At 43.5% G+C, this 16,073-nt stretch overlaps 1 protein-coding gene across 2 annotated transcripts in view; it reads right to left on the reverse strand.

The window, feature by feature from the left end:
• The window catches only part of LOC122809692 (von Willebrand factor A domain-containing protein 5A-like), a 1,295,998-nt gene that overhangs the window by 735,475 nt on the left and 544,450 nt on the right, over nucleotides 1–16,073 (reverse strand). For both annotated transcript variants that reach the window (XM_044081369.1, XM_044081368.1), the window contains exon 9: nucleotides 14,017–14,161. In XM_044081369.1, the coding sequence (XP_043937304.1) occupies nucleotides 14,017–14,161 (145 nt within the window). The remainder of the gene's footprint in view (nucleotides 1–14,016; nucleotides 14,162–16,073) is intronic.

A 16,073-nucleotide genomic window follows, 5' to 3' on the forward strand; every position in this document is an offset into this window, starting at 1 on the left:
GTTTCAAACATTTCACAATTATTTCAAATATTTTATCAATATGTCACAGTTAAACATTTTGTTTAATTAGAAAATTGTTTTGAGCATTTTGAATGCTTCATTTTATATTCATTGAGTAAAAAATCATTTAAGCGAGTTTTAGTACCTGGAATTCATTCCTGACCTGTTTGCAAGTCGTTTGAGCTTTGGATTATCCACTTCTATATATTCCTCCAATTGTTACTATGCACCTCATTGTTTTGAAGAAGTTTTACTTTGGGTCCCATTCTGACACCATGTCACTTGTCTTGTGCATTCAAATAAGACAAAGAGGCTTGGGTGTTCATTTAAGTAGTTTATTACATACATCAGGGTGGATGACTGGAACATTAAACTTAAATGAGCTAACTAACTGACTGACTGTTACACACATACATGCTTTCACTCTGGCTGCTAACTCAAAATGGCACTCTTGCTTGCACATGCTCAGTAATTATATGCCCGTGCCCACTGACTGAAATGTTTCTTAATGGTACATCATGAACTCTGATCTATACTTTCTACCTCCATTTGCCTACAGTGTGACACTGAGCAAATCACTTAACCTGCCTGTGCTCCTTGGCAACCATAAAGTGGATTTACTACATTTATGGCATCCAGGACCAGGAAAGGTTATCATTCTGCGTATTCTGCATTTATTAGGTCAATTATTAAGAATGATTCCCCCTTTGGTACATACCTGTCCAAACACCAGACAATAAGCAATGTATTCTCACTAAGAAAATCAAGGACCTAAATCACAAAAGCTACACTGATCTTCTCAAATCCCTGTCCCTCATTTTGGTATGTTATGGGCTACTGAGAGGCAATCTCTGCCTTGTTTACAGAGCCTCTGCCAACCCCATCCTTTCAGATCTACCACATATTGGCAATTGTAATAGTGACAGAAATATCCACACAAGAAATCTTGATCTCTTCTGCAACTTAAATAAAACATGCTGGAGGTATAGCTACATCTCACAGGGAATACCGCTTCTCTGGAAATCTCTTCCACTCCATTTAAAGCAAAGTACATTGCTTGCTTTTTTTAAGCTTACTCTGGATGAGTGGCTTGGAAAATACAAATTCATTCCTGCATTGGCACTCTTTTCCCTTACGGACAGGGGTAATATGTAAATGCCTTCCTATCCCTGAATTACTCGCATTGAAAATAAAAGGGTCTCTGGGTTAATTGTAACAAAAAAAAATACAGTTAGACACTTATTAGGAATGCATGGCTAGGCTTCTGAACAGTCTCATGGATCACTACCTTAGTAAGTACCTATGAACCTATGACAACAGTAATCACAAGACCAGGAAGACATGAGTTTGTCCTTCCAAGCTTGTGATGGGAGACCTGGAAGGTGTGTGTGAGGGAGCAGACATAAATCGGGAGAGAAACTGAACTCCCTTGCAAAAATGTGGTGCTTACATCAGCCACTATGGGGTCAGTTAGGAAATTAAAATCCCCTGGTGGCTGCCTGGATGATGTCTTCTGAGGAAGGGAGGCCTCAGTTAGCTAGCAACAGGACAGAAAAAGCAGTATAAACTGAGTATTTTGACTGTCAGAGTGGAATATCACTGCTGGTACCCTTGTTCAAGCAATATTGTAGGTTCATAGGTAAGTACTAGTGTATTTGCCTTTGTAGTCCACTTTCAGCATAGCCAGTGTACCTTTTGATGTTTGCATTAACTAGCCCATTTGATGTTAGATTTGCCTCACCATCACATGATCGATAATTATATATTACCCCTAGTGAGAATAATCCGGATCATCACTTAGATAATTTGAGGGGACCAATGCGATAAAGCTTTTAGGAGTTGCCTCTGTCCATTAGTAGTACGGGGGAGGGGGGGCAGGCCTTTATATTGCCCCTCCACAGTTCTAAGGTGCACCTGAACATGGACAGGGGCGTGCTTTATTTTACATGGATGGGAAGTCTGCTCCAAAGTAGCATTATTCTCTGCAAGAAACACTTGACCTGTGCCCTCCAAACCATTATGTTGATTTTGCAGAAGGGGTTTATATATCTCTAGACCAAGTATTTCTGATGCCATTTAACTAATTTATTTGCCGTAGATCCATCAGTATTGGGTTGGAGGATGCTCTGTATGCCAGACACAGGTCACCTCTTAGCAGTCTGCAGGATACTGAGTATAGTGACAGGGTTTTGAGTCAGTCCATGTAGGACATACTGTTTTGGCCTTGTATCCTTTTTTGTAAGGTATTTCTGTGGGCTTTCCAGTTGTTGCATGTGTCTGGACAGATACATGTCAAAGGGAACATTATACTCAATAAATGACCTAATGAGGGCTAAGTAAAGGTGGACAATGGCATCCTACAATTAGACACAATCCTTTTGTTTATAAGCTGCTCAATGTATAAGGATGTTATTACGGCAATAACCTTGAATTATCTTCTGCTCCTTCTTTCTCCCCTTGCACTTTACTACCAAAAAAAAAATCTCCTTGTGTTCTGACTGAGTGTGCTTCTCAACTGATAAGCATATTTTTTGGCACTTTTTAACAGACTTGAAAAAAACAACAATTGAATTTAGTTCAGAATACATTTCAAATAAATTGCATTTATTTAAACTGTATTTGCTTTAATGCTGGTACACTCTCAAGTGTGCTACCTTGCACTGCACTTGAATTGTTTTTAGTGCTGTTTTAGCTGCTTTCTGAAAAACATTCTAAGCTTGTTTCCTGCCTTTCATGTAATTAGTCGAGTCCAGATACAGATTTGCTGTATCCAGGACTGTTGGTAAGCTTCTGAACCCCCCAAGCCTTTCTGTTTTGAAGGGGAGCCTTCTAGCTTATCAGTGGGAGTGGTAAGCACTAGGTAGCCTATCTACCACAAGAGGAGTGGTTTCTGGCCCAGAAATTGTAGCTTATTGGTCGTTTGGGCAGTTTTTTCCATTTCTTTCAACTTTCTGGTTTAAAAGCCCACATCGGCACTTGTTTCCCACCTTTCCTGTAACTAGTCTAGTCCAGATACAGATTTCTTGTATCCATGACTGTTTGTAAGCTTCTGAGTGGTGCAAAAGACTGCTCTTCAATTTTTCCCTAAGAGCTGCTAGTTCTCTCCTATCCTGCAATTTTACTAGCTTATTAGTTTAGCACTTTACCAGACTTCTTGTAGCAATTATTGTAGCACATAAAAGGGCTACCAGCACTAAACTTTCTACAAGGAAACGGCTCCAGGCATGTCTAAAGGTCAGTTCCCCATGCTTTCTCCTATTAACCTGGTGAACCTGGGCATCCTGAGGCAACGTAGCAACTGCCTCATGTACACTGACAACCCTCTCCTCCTACCTCCTAACACTCAGACTTGTGAGAGATGCACTTATATAGCCAAATTAGAAGCCGCATATTCTCCAGCCAAGACTGGAATAGCTGGTCAAGAGGAGAAGGTCAACACTTGCACCACACCACATGGAACACATATCCCTCCAGAATACCCGCCAGCACTGCCTTCACATAAAAACACAAACCACACACCCACCTTTGCAGAGGCTCTCAATAAAAATCTTCCCAAACAGCAGAGACCTCCAAGGCAGAAACACACTCAACCACCACAACACAACACTAATCATGAGACACATAACTCTCCTAAACAGTGTGCCACTTAACCAAAGCCCCTAAGACAAAACAGCATGCCCAACACACTAGTCATAAGTGACTCAACAGTGAGGCACACTGATGTCCCACTCACTAGGTTGAATAAGGAGAAAGTAACAGTCAGCTGCCTGTCAGGCACCACAATCTGCCACTTAACACACACACTCAGGTCTCTCAACAATGGGTACAAATATGACTCTGTCATTGTACATGTGGGTGTGAATGACCTGAGACATACCTCCCTGGACTACATGAAAAGAGATATGGAGGAGCTCTTGGATTATGTAGCCCAGGCTGGTATGATCCTAGCCCTGAGGAGCATCCTACCATCACCCAGAATGATACCACAGTACAAGCAGAAATGATTGATTTCAACAATTGGCTAAGTTTCTGGTGTCATTCTAAAGGGATCCAGTGTCTGTCTACCTGGGATGACATGACTGACAGACCTTGATGCTTTTCCAGAGATGGCCTGCATCTGTCACCCCTGGTCTTCTGGATACTGGCCAAGGCTCTTGCCACCCCTATAGTGCTTTTTTTAGGCGGTGTTCCAAAGATTAAATTAAAACTGTGACAGCTACAGACAAATGCAATCTGAGAGCCATGCTGCTCAACACTAGAAGTCAAAATCTCAAAATGCACTCGCTCGAAGCACTCCATAAAATGGAGAACATCAACATTTGTGCTGCAACACAGACCTGGTTCAAGGCAGCAGAAAGCATCCCTGCACCACCAGGCTATAACGCATTCCACACCTTTCGGTCCCAGAACTTGGACCGAAGCTCCAAAGGTGGTGGTGTTTCCATATTCATAAAGGATGCGCACACCTCCAGACTGGTAGCCCAACATAACACATCTGAGATACTTCAGGTGCAGCTCAAACTGGGTACGACAGCAATTCAGGTCTTAGCCTGCTATAGGTCCCCAACCATGTCCCAAGACTCACACTCCACATTCTTAAGCACCCTGGAGAAAGTACAGTTGCTTACACTTAACATAAATGTAGATGTTCGAGTGTATTCACTGTTGCAGTCATCAGCTGTGGGTTATCCTGGCTGTGGTAGCCCTCGGTCGGCCCGAATACCAGAGTCAATGTTTTTGTGTGCCGACTGCCGTCGCCTGTAGTCTGATGTTAGTTCGTCAGTGCTATAAAGCAAGGGAGCCGACATCATTACATCAGTTTTTCTTGCTCTAACCCATCAGAAGCACAAGGGGAAAAAAGAGAAGTGGTCCTGGTGGCTAAAAGCCATCTTGGGAAGCTTGTGTCCCCTAGGGGAAAATGGTAAATGGGGAATGGACGGATAGAAACCAAGACTGCAACAGTGAATACACTCGATCATTTACATTTATGGCAAGTGCACACAACTGTACTATGTTCTTCATGTTTCACTGTTGCAGTCATCACCTGTGGGAGGATTCCCAAAGCTGAGGAAAAGGGTGGAAGGATAGGTTGAGTCCTAGGTACGGATCAGGAGGCCCTGCAGAATTGCAGAGGCAAACCCTGCCCTAGACTTAGGTTCATAGGTTCATAGGTTCATACTAGGCTATCTGCCCAAGGGCATTTATAAGCCTAGCCCATAGTTATGTGGCTTTCGCCACCCCTTTAGTTTGAATAAAAACTATGCCTATCATTTTGCTGTGCCTCTGTCAAGCAGTGACACTGAAGTAATCCCTGGGGTATATCTGCGATCTCCCATCCATTGGTCAAGATTCCTCTTGAACAAGGCCAGCGAGGTGCTCTGCCTCACATGTACCGGGATTTTGTTCCACAGCATAGGGAGTCTCTGGGTGATGAATCTGTCCCTCCAGCACATTCTATTTATAACCGTGTCAAGGTTTAAGTCTCCCGCCCTTGTGGTTCTGAGGGATCTAGATTTTTTGAGGTGAAGCATATTCATCAAATCTGGGTTTGACATGGCCTTATATGTCAGGCACAGGTCACCTCTGAGCAAGGGGTATGAGACTGAATAGAGTTGGAGTTCTTTCAGTCGTGCAGCATAAGACATATTTTTGAGACCCTTTATCCTTTTGGTGAGGAACTTTTGGGGCCTTTCAAGCTGCAGCAGGTGTCTGGTCAGATACATTCCGAACGGGGCATTGTACTCAATCATAGGTCTAATGAGTGATGAGTACAGGGGGACGATGACCTCCCTTGATCTAGATGTGAATCCCTTCATGATCAGGTGGGCGATATAGAAGGTTTTCCTAACTACTTTAGCAACATGAGTGTCAAACGAAAGGCTACTGTCAACCTGGGTCCCCAGATCCCTGATGACTTTTTCTGTGCTCAGTGGATTGCCACCTATATGGTAGCTAGGGGTAACCTTGTTTTTCCCGAAGGGTATGACTATGCATTTTTGGCGTTTAACTTCAGGCCATGGCTCTGGCACCAGTTATCCGTTTCTGTGAGGCCCTTCTGGAGGATATCTGTGTCAGATGTGTTTTCGACTATGGCCCAGTTTGCAGTCATCTGCAAACTTTGTCAGCCATAACCCTCCTGTGTTTGCTTGTACTTCAGAAAAGTAGATGCCGAACAAGAGTGGACCCAGGACTGAGCCCTGTGGGACACCACTTGTGACAGGCTTTGAGTCTGACATGGCTCCAGCAACTCTGACCCTGTGGGTTCTGTCACTTAGCCAGTTTGCAACCCATCTTGTGATGTATGGGTTTACATTCAAGCTGATGAGTTTTTCGATGATACCTGAGTGGGGTATTGTGTCGAAGGCCTTTGCCAGGTCGAGGTAGGCTGTATGGACTGCCTTTCTCTCATCAATGGCCTTGGTGACTGTCTCGAAAAAGTCAACCAAGTTTAAGAGGCAGGATCTGCATTTGACAAAGCCAAACTGGGTTGGATCCAAAGTCTGCAAGTTCCCTATGTCTTTATTTATGAGTTCCATTATGATCCTCTCCATGGCTTTGCAGATAAGGCTTGTCAAGCTAATGGGGCGGTAATTTCCAGGGTCAGTGGGGGCACCGCACTTATGAAGTGGGACCACAGTCGCCGTGCGCCACTCCTTGGGTACATATCCTGAGGTGAGGCTAAGATTAAACAGCTGTCCTAACTGTGAGTTTAATTCCTCGTTGAGTTCGTGAAGCACACAGCCGGGGACACCATCCGGTCCCATGGATGCTGTGTTTTTTGCCTTAGTGAGGGCAGTTCTCACCTGGGCGTTGGAGATGTTTGGGGGGCTACAATCCTCTGGAATAGATATCTCTCCTTTTGGGGGGGAGAAGTTTGCACTGAACCTGTCAGCCAGTATGTTGGCAATGTGTGTAGGTTCAGTAATTTTCACATCATTTTGAACTAATTCTGAGCATATCTGGGAGTTTCCTCCTAGGTTTCTAACATAGCTAAAGAAGGCCTTATGATTGTCTTTAGAGTCCTTGGCGATTTTTCTCTCAAAATTTGCCTTGGATGATTTTATGAGAGCTCTTAGTTTTTTACTTATAATGATCAAAGGTGTCTTACCTTTCAAGGATTTTGCTCTACCTTGTAGTAGCTTCCTCCTTTTGTTGTAGAGCTTGTTTATGGCTGGGGTCCACCAGACTGGACGCTTGCCTTTGGTACAGAGAGTCTTAGTTTTGTTTGGGATTGCCTGATCCATGCAGTCCTGTAGGTGCTGGTAGAAGGCATTTGTAAGTGATTCAGCGGTTTGAGTAATGTTTACCACTGGCTCAGGGGCCTTAAAGGAGACCACACTAGTTTTTAGAAGTGTGAAATCGGCTTTGAGAAGTTTTTCACTGTGATCTTTTTGTTTCAGGTGGGGCCGGATTGAGGACCTTCAGCGAGATTAGTTTATGATCTGATCTCACCAGTGAGGGGTATACTTCGGTGTTGAACATTTTGATCCCATGTTCGTGATGATGAGATCAAGTATGTTTTCTCCTCTTGTGGGGATGGTGACTAGTTGTTCCATGGCATTTGAGTTTATGAACTCCAGGAATCTTTGGGTTAGAGTGTTCGGGCTTGAGTAGTGTTCCCAGTCTATATTAGGGTAGTTGAAGTCACCTAGTATGATGGTGTTTGGAGATACATTTATCCCCTCCAATGTTTTCAGGAAGGCCATGTGAGGTTCCTGAGTTTGAGAGGGTGGCCTGTAACATGCTACAAATTGCAGAGCAGTCTTGCCTATGGTTAATTGCACCTGGATGGTCTCCAATACATCGTGCGCTGCCACCAACCTTGAGGTGTGGGTGTCCTTTATGAATATGGACACCCCCCCTCCTTTCTTGGTGTTGTCCAGATTTTGGGGCCGGAACGCATGATATGAGGTGAAACCTGTTAGTGCTGGGGTGCTCTCAGGAGCCTTGAACCAGGTTTCTGTCACAGCACAGACATCGATGTTCTCCATATTGAGAAGGGCCTCAAGTGCATGCATCTTGAGATTGAGACTTCTGGCATTGAGCAGCATTACCCTTAGTTTTTTCCTTTTTGAAAAGTGACATAGGTGGTAATCCTTTGTAAATCTATGGAAAGAGGTCCAGGTGGCTGCTTCCAAGATGTCCCTGGTAGGTACTCCTCTGAGGAAGGCAGTGGAAGTGCAGGTTGCCCTAGTGGAGTGGTACAGATAGACTTAAGGATGGGTTTCCCATACAGTCTGTAGTAAAAATGGATACAGTGTGAAATCCATTTGGAAATGGTTTGTTTGGAGATGGGTTTCCCCTCTGCCCCCGGGGCAAAGCTTACAAGAAGCTGGTCTGTTCTTCTGAATGGCTTAGTATGGTCCAGATAGTATCTGAGTTGTCTGTGCATGTCTAATGAGTGTAGAATTCTTTCCCCCTTGTTTTGAGGGTTGGGAAAGAAGGTGAACGTGTATGGCCTGGTTAAGGGTTACATCAGATACCACCTTGGGCATAAAGGAGGTGTTAGTCCTCAGGGAGACTCTGTCCACATGGAAAATTATGAAGGGCTCTACAGCCATGAGAGCTTGAAGTTCTGAGACCCTTCTGGCTGAGGTGATAGCTAGTAGGAAGGCAGTCTTCCAAGACAGGTATTTTAATTCTGTTGAAGCTGCAGGTTCAAAAGGAGGTAAAGTTAGTTTCTCTAACACATAATTCAGGGCTCAGGGTGGCATTGCAGGTCTTCCAGGAGGCTGATATTAGAACTGAGGAATTGCTTAATCAAAGGATGAGAGAAGACAGGTCTGTCTGAATCATAACGGGCAGAGATGGCTGAGGCATGGATTTTAATAGAGGAGAAAGAGAGGCCACTATTGAGCAACTCTGCTAGGTAATCCAGGATGACAGGGATGGAAAGTTGGGAAGTACTGCCCCCTTTTGACTGTTTCCAGGAGCAGAATCTTTTCCATTTTCCTGCATATGATTTTCTTGTGCTGGGCCTTCTGGCCTCTGTGATGATGTCCAGGACCTGTTTGCTTAACAGGAGCACCTTGTTAGTTTTTAGTGAATAAGCCATGCTGAATGTTTGAGAGTCTGTAGGTCTGGGTGCAGTACCTTCCCCCTCTCCTGGGTCAAGAGGTCTGACATCAGGGAAGCAGCTTTAGGGGCTGTACGGTCAGACTGCATAATAAGGGGTACCAATGCTGTCTGAGCCAATCTGGAGTAATGAGGATGGCCTTTGGGCTCTCTTCTCTTATTTTTATCAGAACCTTGGGAATAAGGAGCAGAGGAGGGTATGTATACACAAAGAGGGAGCTCCAGGGGAAGGTCAAGGCATCCACATTCCATGCTAAGAGGTGATGCTCCCTGGTACAGAACTTGTGCAGCTGGTGGTTGAGGTGTGAGGTAAAGAGGTCCACTTCTGGGGTACCCCACTCCTGGGTGGAGCAGATTTCCTAGGAGTGGCCTGGCTTCTTTTCCTGAGAGAATCTGTTGGTCTCTGAGAAGTGGTAGTCAGATGCAAAGATGTTTTTTTGCCTGGAATCAGTAGTGCAAAAGGCCTTCCCGGAAGCCGGTGCCTGCATCGCAGTTCCAGACCCAACCGAGGCAGAGGCAGCCAAAGGCTCGGAAGACGAAGTTGACTTCTGTGGCATACCGGACTCCGAAAGGGTCTCAGCAGAGGCCTGCACAGAAAGTGAGTCCGGCATCAGGGGCTGTGAAAGTGCCTCACTAAATTCTGGAGAACTGACAACATGCTTAATGGTAGCACCATTAGAAGGCTTAGCCTTGTGTGGCCTGTCTGTCTTTATCTCTATGTTGTTTCAGAATGTCAACAGATTGTTGGCTGATGGATGCCATATCGGAATTTGAAGACGGAACATGAAAGTAAATGTCTACAAAAAGAGCTCTATGGTGAATGGTTCTCTCATTAAAATGGGCACAGAACTGGCAACGAGGGACATGGTGGGCCAAGCTTAAATAAGTGATGCAGTAAAAATGAAAGTCTCAGTGTGGGATCTGCTTTCCACAGGCGAGACAATTGTTAACTTTTTCAGACATCGGTTAGAGCAAGAAAAAGGGGTCCCCAACAGGGTACTTAGCTTTAGACATTTTCTGCTGAAATTCAACTTCTGGTAGTGACCGACTGGCACTTATGTGAACTGCTTCTGCTATGGGTTCCACGGCAAGAAAGACTGACATAATGACGTGGGCTGCCTTGCTTTATAGCACTGACAACCTGATGTCAAACTACAGGTGAAGGCAGCCGGCACACAAAAACATTGACTCTGGTATTCAGGCCAATTGAGGGCTACCACAGCAGGGATAACCCACAGGTGATGACTGTAACAGTGAAACATGAAGAACATTATTAGGGTCCAACCTAACACTCTCATACTAGGCAACTTCACCTACCCCTTCATTAACTGGGAAAACTACACATGTACCGATACACTTGCCCAATGCTTTCTGGAATTCATTAATTCCAATGCCCTGAACCAGCTCATTCTTACCTCCACTAGAGGTAGCAACATCCTTGACCTGGTCATTACTAACATGGGTGACTGCTTCTCTACACCAGTTATCACCTCCTCCCTGGTTAGATCCAACCGCAAACTAATCACCTTGGAAATCCACATCCCCCCCCCCCCCCACAAAGGTAACCACCATGAAAAGCTTCTCCAAATCTAACTTTGGGCTCCTAAAAACATAGGTGGCTAACGTCACGGCACCCATGCAAATGGAGAATAGTTGCATGACTGCCGAATCATACACCAATGCACTGTACGAACACGTACACAAATGCATGGATCTCGCCATACCCAATAGAACCAAGACACTCTCCTCAAAAAAAGGAAGCCATTCTGGTGGTCCCCTGCCATAAACAAACTCTACAACAGAAGGAGGAAACTGATGTGGAGTAAGGTGAAGTCCCAATACTTTAAAAACACCCTTATCAGTCTCAACAAAAGGGTGAAGTCCCTCATCAAATACTCTAAAGCTAGCTATGAAAACAGAATTGCAGCAGATAGTAAAGGCAACCACAAGGCCTTCTATAATTATGTAAAGAATCACTTCGACAATACCCAGATTTGGTCTGAGCTACTGGCAATGGTACCTACTACACTGAGCCAACAGATATTGCCAATATACTGGCCGACAGATTCAGTGCTAACTTTATCCCCCCCCCCCCCCAAAGGACTAATCACAATACCAGTAGAGTGCCAGGCACCCAGTATTTCTGCTGCACAGGTTAAAACAACACAGTCCAAGGCCAAAAATACAGCTTCTATGAGACCGGACAATATCCCTGGCTGCGTTCTACATGAACTACAGCGTGAACTGGCACCGTACCTGTGTGCCCTATTCAATCACAGTCTTACCTCATGCTTTGTCCCTACCGAATGGCACACTGCTACAGTCATCCCTCTCCACAAAGGAGGAGTGACTACAGACCCTGGGAACTATCACCCCATTAGCCTGATGAGTCTAATATGCAAAGCTATGGAACACATCATCATGGACCTAATATACAAGGATATAGGGAATCTCCAAACTCTGGATCTTACACAGTTTGGTTTTGTGAAGGGTAGATCATGCCTGCTCAACTTGGTCAACTTCTTTAAGTCAGTCACCAGAACTGTGGATGAAGGCAAGATGGTTCATACAGCCTACCTTGATCTGGCCAAGGCCTTTGATACCATTGCCCACTCAGGAATCATAGAAAAACTCACTAAGCTAGGCATCAACCCCTATATCACTAGGTGGGTTGCAAGCTGGCTCACAGAACCCACAGTGTGAAGGTAGCTGACTCCAAGTCAGACTGCTGACCAGTCACGAGTGGAGTCCCACAGGGTTTGGTCCTGGGTTTTCTCCTGTTTGGTATCTACTTCTCTGAAGTCCAGGCCAACAGGAAAGGACTCTGGCTGACAAAGGTTGCAGATGATTGCAAGTTGGGAGCTATTATTAACTCCCTAATTGATGTTGACATCCTACAGAAAGGCCTCAATGCGACCAACGACTAGTGTCAGAACCATGATCTTAAGCTCAATGCCAAAAAATGTGTCGTCATCCCCTTTGGGAAAAACCCATTTCCCTTGAATTACCACACTGATGGTAGTCCACTGAACACAGAAAGCGTTATAAGAGATCTGAGAACACAGGTTGACAGCAACCCCTCTTTTGACCACCACGTTGCCACTGTGGTCAGAAAGTCCTATGTGGCATCTCATCACTAAGGGTTTTGCATCCAGGAAGAAAGAAGTCATTGTCTTCCTCTACTCTTCCATCATTAGGTCAGTCATCGAGTACAATGCCCCATTTGGCATGTACCTCACTAGACACCTGTAACAACTGGAGAGGCCACAAAAGCACCTCGCAAAGAGGATCCTAGGCCTTAAACACTTGTCCTATATGGACAGACTCAAAAACCTCCAACTATTCTGTCTCATATCGCCTACTTAGAGGCAATCTCTGCTTGACTTACAAAGCCATGTCTGATCCAGCTCTGTTAGAAGTGCTACATCTAATGAAATCCCAATCTCTCCACACCACATGGTCCAAAGACCTCTACCTCATTACCACAATCAACAGAACATGCTGGAGGGACAGCTTCATAACCCTGGGACTGCCCATGCTATGGAATAGACTTCCCATACATGTCAAGGAGAACACCTCACTGGCCCTCTTCAAGAGGAATCTTGATGAGTGGATGGGAAATAGAAAATTCACCCCGGGGATCACTCCAGTGGCCCTGCTTGACAGAGGCACTAGGAAATAAGGTCAGGTGGCACAATGTCATTGTAATCCAATGGGCTAGGCTTGTAAAGGCTCCAGGGACATTAGCCTAGTACACTGCTATGAACCTATGTTGGTCAAAGGTTAAGTGATTATCCATATAACTTTCTAAATCCTGAACAACTGGGTCAACTCTTAGAGATGTATTGTTAATATAGTAGTTCCCAAGAGTACATGACTTCTCAAAGGATGCAATAATGCATTTTTTGGCATTTAGTTTCAGTCTATGATTTTGACACCAGTTATTTATTTGGAGCAAATCTTCTTGAGAATAGCCAAGTCATTTAGGGATTCAATGACAGCTCCTAGCTTGTAGTCATCAAAAATGCAATCATCTAGAGCCCTTTCATAGTGAATTTACTTCAGAGAAGAAGATGCCAGACAGGAGATGTTCCAGCACACAACCATGCAGGACTCCACTGTTGACTTGTCTCTTTACAGATATTCTATGTCCTATCTCTGAGCCAGCTGGCAATTAAGTAGGCAACACAGAGGTTTATTTAGCTTTTCTACTATGCCTAAGTGGGGAATTGTGTCAAAAGCTTTGGTCAGGTTAAGGTATCCGGTGTGTAACATTTTGCCATTATCAATTGCTTTGCTGTCCTTTTCAAAAAAATCCACCAAGTTGTATAAGCATGACTTAACCTTGAAGAATCAAAACTGAGATGGATCCAGTGTTTGGAGGTTCCCTAAGTCCTTGTTAATTAGTTTTGTGATAAATCTTTCCATGGCTTTAAATATGAGGCTAGTCAGACTTATGGGTCTGTAACTGCTAGGGCCCTTGAAAGGACCGGCCTTATGCAGGGAATGACTGTAGCTGTTCTCCATTCTCTTGCATTAGTAATGCATTAATTAAAAATAGGGTCCTGTATATAATATACGAGTCCAACATTTCTTTTGATATTGTTGATCATATTCTTAAAATAAATAAGTTATGATTAAAAACAGTGTATATTATTTAGGTCAAGGTCTGTCCTATTGTTAAAGGATGTCTCAAAACATTATGGTTCGTCAGTCTGCAGTATCATGCTGCTATTAAATTAACTATAGTAGTGGGTCATACAATACACATTATTTGGAATATTATATAAATACAGTAATAGCCATGCACATTATTGTAATTCCCTGCATGTGGATGAATAAAAAGGATTAAAAGCAAAGATATTTTTAGCTGGTTACATATGGAGATTGCAGATGTACAGCAAAGAACTCTTCAAAATTTTGCAGAGCAACCCAACAAACCTGGCGAGTGTAATCCTTTTCCAGGGACTTTGAAAAGATGTCTTGAAGTGGCTCAAGGATTTTTGTTCCACCAAGGTCTGCATTACATTTTTTTATTTTTTTCAAGGCCAAATCCATTGACACCTGATTGTATTCCACACTCGTTCTAAAGGGGAGATAAGAAGGAAGGAAAAAAATGATCAGGAAGATTGAAATCAACAGATTGTTCAGGATGACACAGTTAAGGAGATCAAGATGTTATGCTGCGTACACAGCAGCAGGACTACAACTTGGCAAACATTCAGTTTCTCTGCGCTGTTAAGGGCTAATGAAATGTCATAAAATTAATACAATTCTTTTTTTATACACTGTGCCTTAGTACATGCAACATTAGATTGATACCTTCTGGATTCTACTGTTGTCCATGCCCCGGGAAACCCCCAGTTGCTCCTTCCAAGATCACCTCGACATTGTGGAATAGACCCCTAAATCCTTGGGAAGTGGACTGCAATGGTAACTTTGTACTAGAACCAGAAAGTGAGGGATTCAAGAGGAGCTATGAGCATGAGCACTTTCACTCATGGGATAGCTGATGATGTATCCTAGCTGTGGGAGAAGCCCAAGGAGTGAGGGATCCAATAAGGAATAATGAGCATGAAGGCTGTGAGCTTTCACTCATGTGATGGCTGATGATGTATCCCAGCTGTGGGACTAGTCTAAGAAGTAAGGGATCCAGTAAGGAATGATGAGGATGAAGCCTTCAACTTTCACTCATGTGATGGCAAATGATTTTTCCTAGCTGTGGCAGTAGTCCAAGGAGTGAGGGATCCAGTAACTTATTCAAGCTTATGGTGTCTTATTGTATGCTTCCAGTTAACATCCATAGTGCCTTATGGTGCTATAACATTTTCTGGGTCTGGCTTCTGTAACAAAGTGATTTACCAGCTATCATTTGGCCACATTAGAAAGGGCAAGGAGAAACTAACAAAATTACATGAGTATTTTTAATCTAGGATGTCCAGCAGTAGAGAAATTAATGTCTGTTTATCACTTGTTGTTCATATTTTCATACTTATGCTTATATTTGAAAGACCTGCATGTAAGGATGGGTATCGTGTGAAATGTCATGGCAGGTGACAGAAAAAATCATTGTCATTGTTTATTTATACCACATTATACTGGAGTTACTGCTAGTTTTTTATTAGCAACTGTGAAAATAAGTAATACTTCCACATGGCATCAAGTGAAATCTTTGATGTTATTGAAGAAAACTGTCATTGATATTCGTACTGTACATTGCACATCTTGAGAGATAATATCTTAAAAGGAATGCACTGGTGGATATGGTATTGCTTGTTGCAGGCAAATTTTGCAGCCTTATTATAGCATGCGTCCAGCTTATTTTTAACTGCATCCTGAAGGCTGGTAAGGATGAGTGCACCACATAAGCTGGGAGTTTCTGGTTAAAGGCTTATTGTTCCTGCGTATTTCAACTGTTTCTTTCTGAAAGTGGTACACCTTGTTTGATGTAGCATAGGCTAAATTCAGACTTACTGAATATAACTTTGTTTGTATAACTTGAGCACTAATCCAGACCATCTTTTTTCGGAGAAGATTCACCTGCACCCTAGTGGCAGGAGTGCGCAGTTAGAACTTGTCTGATCGAAGACTGCGGGAACGGGGCTCAGATTTTAGCTTTTTATTGGTTAATTTGTTTAAATCAGTTTGCTGATTTGCTACTGTTATATGTAAAAAAAAATGCACTTTACACATCGCCGCTTAGCTAGGGTTAAATTATTCCTGGCGCCATAAAGTCTGCTCTTCAAATTTTCCCTTAGAACTAGCCAGTTTTTTAGTTTTAGCACTCAAATCTGTTTCTTTGAGCTCAGCATTTGTTCAGAACTCATTGTAAGCACTAAATAAGCTCTAAATTACTACAGCACTCAACTTTCCTCACTTGTCTAGAGGAAAACAGTTTTTAGAACTTAATAAATAAGCACCTATCCATGCATGTCTAAGGGTCAGCTCCCGGTGTTCTCTCCTGTCTACCTCATGAATCTGGGCATCTTGAGGCAATG

Source organism: Protopterus annectens, chromosome 8.part0 (assembly GCF_019279795.1).
Source record: "Protopterus annectens isolate FY-2018-M chromosome 8.part0, PAN1.0, whole genome shotgun sequence".
Classification (NCBI taxonomy): domain Eukaryota; kingdom Metazoa; phylum Chordata; order Ceratodontiformes; family Protopteridae; genus Protopterus; species Protopterus annectens.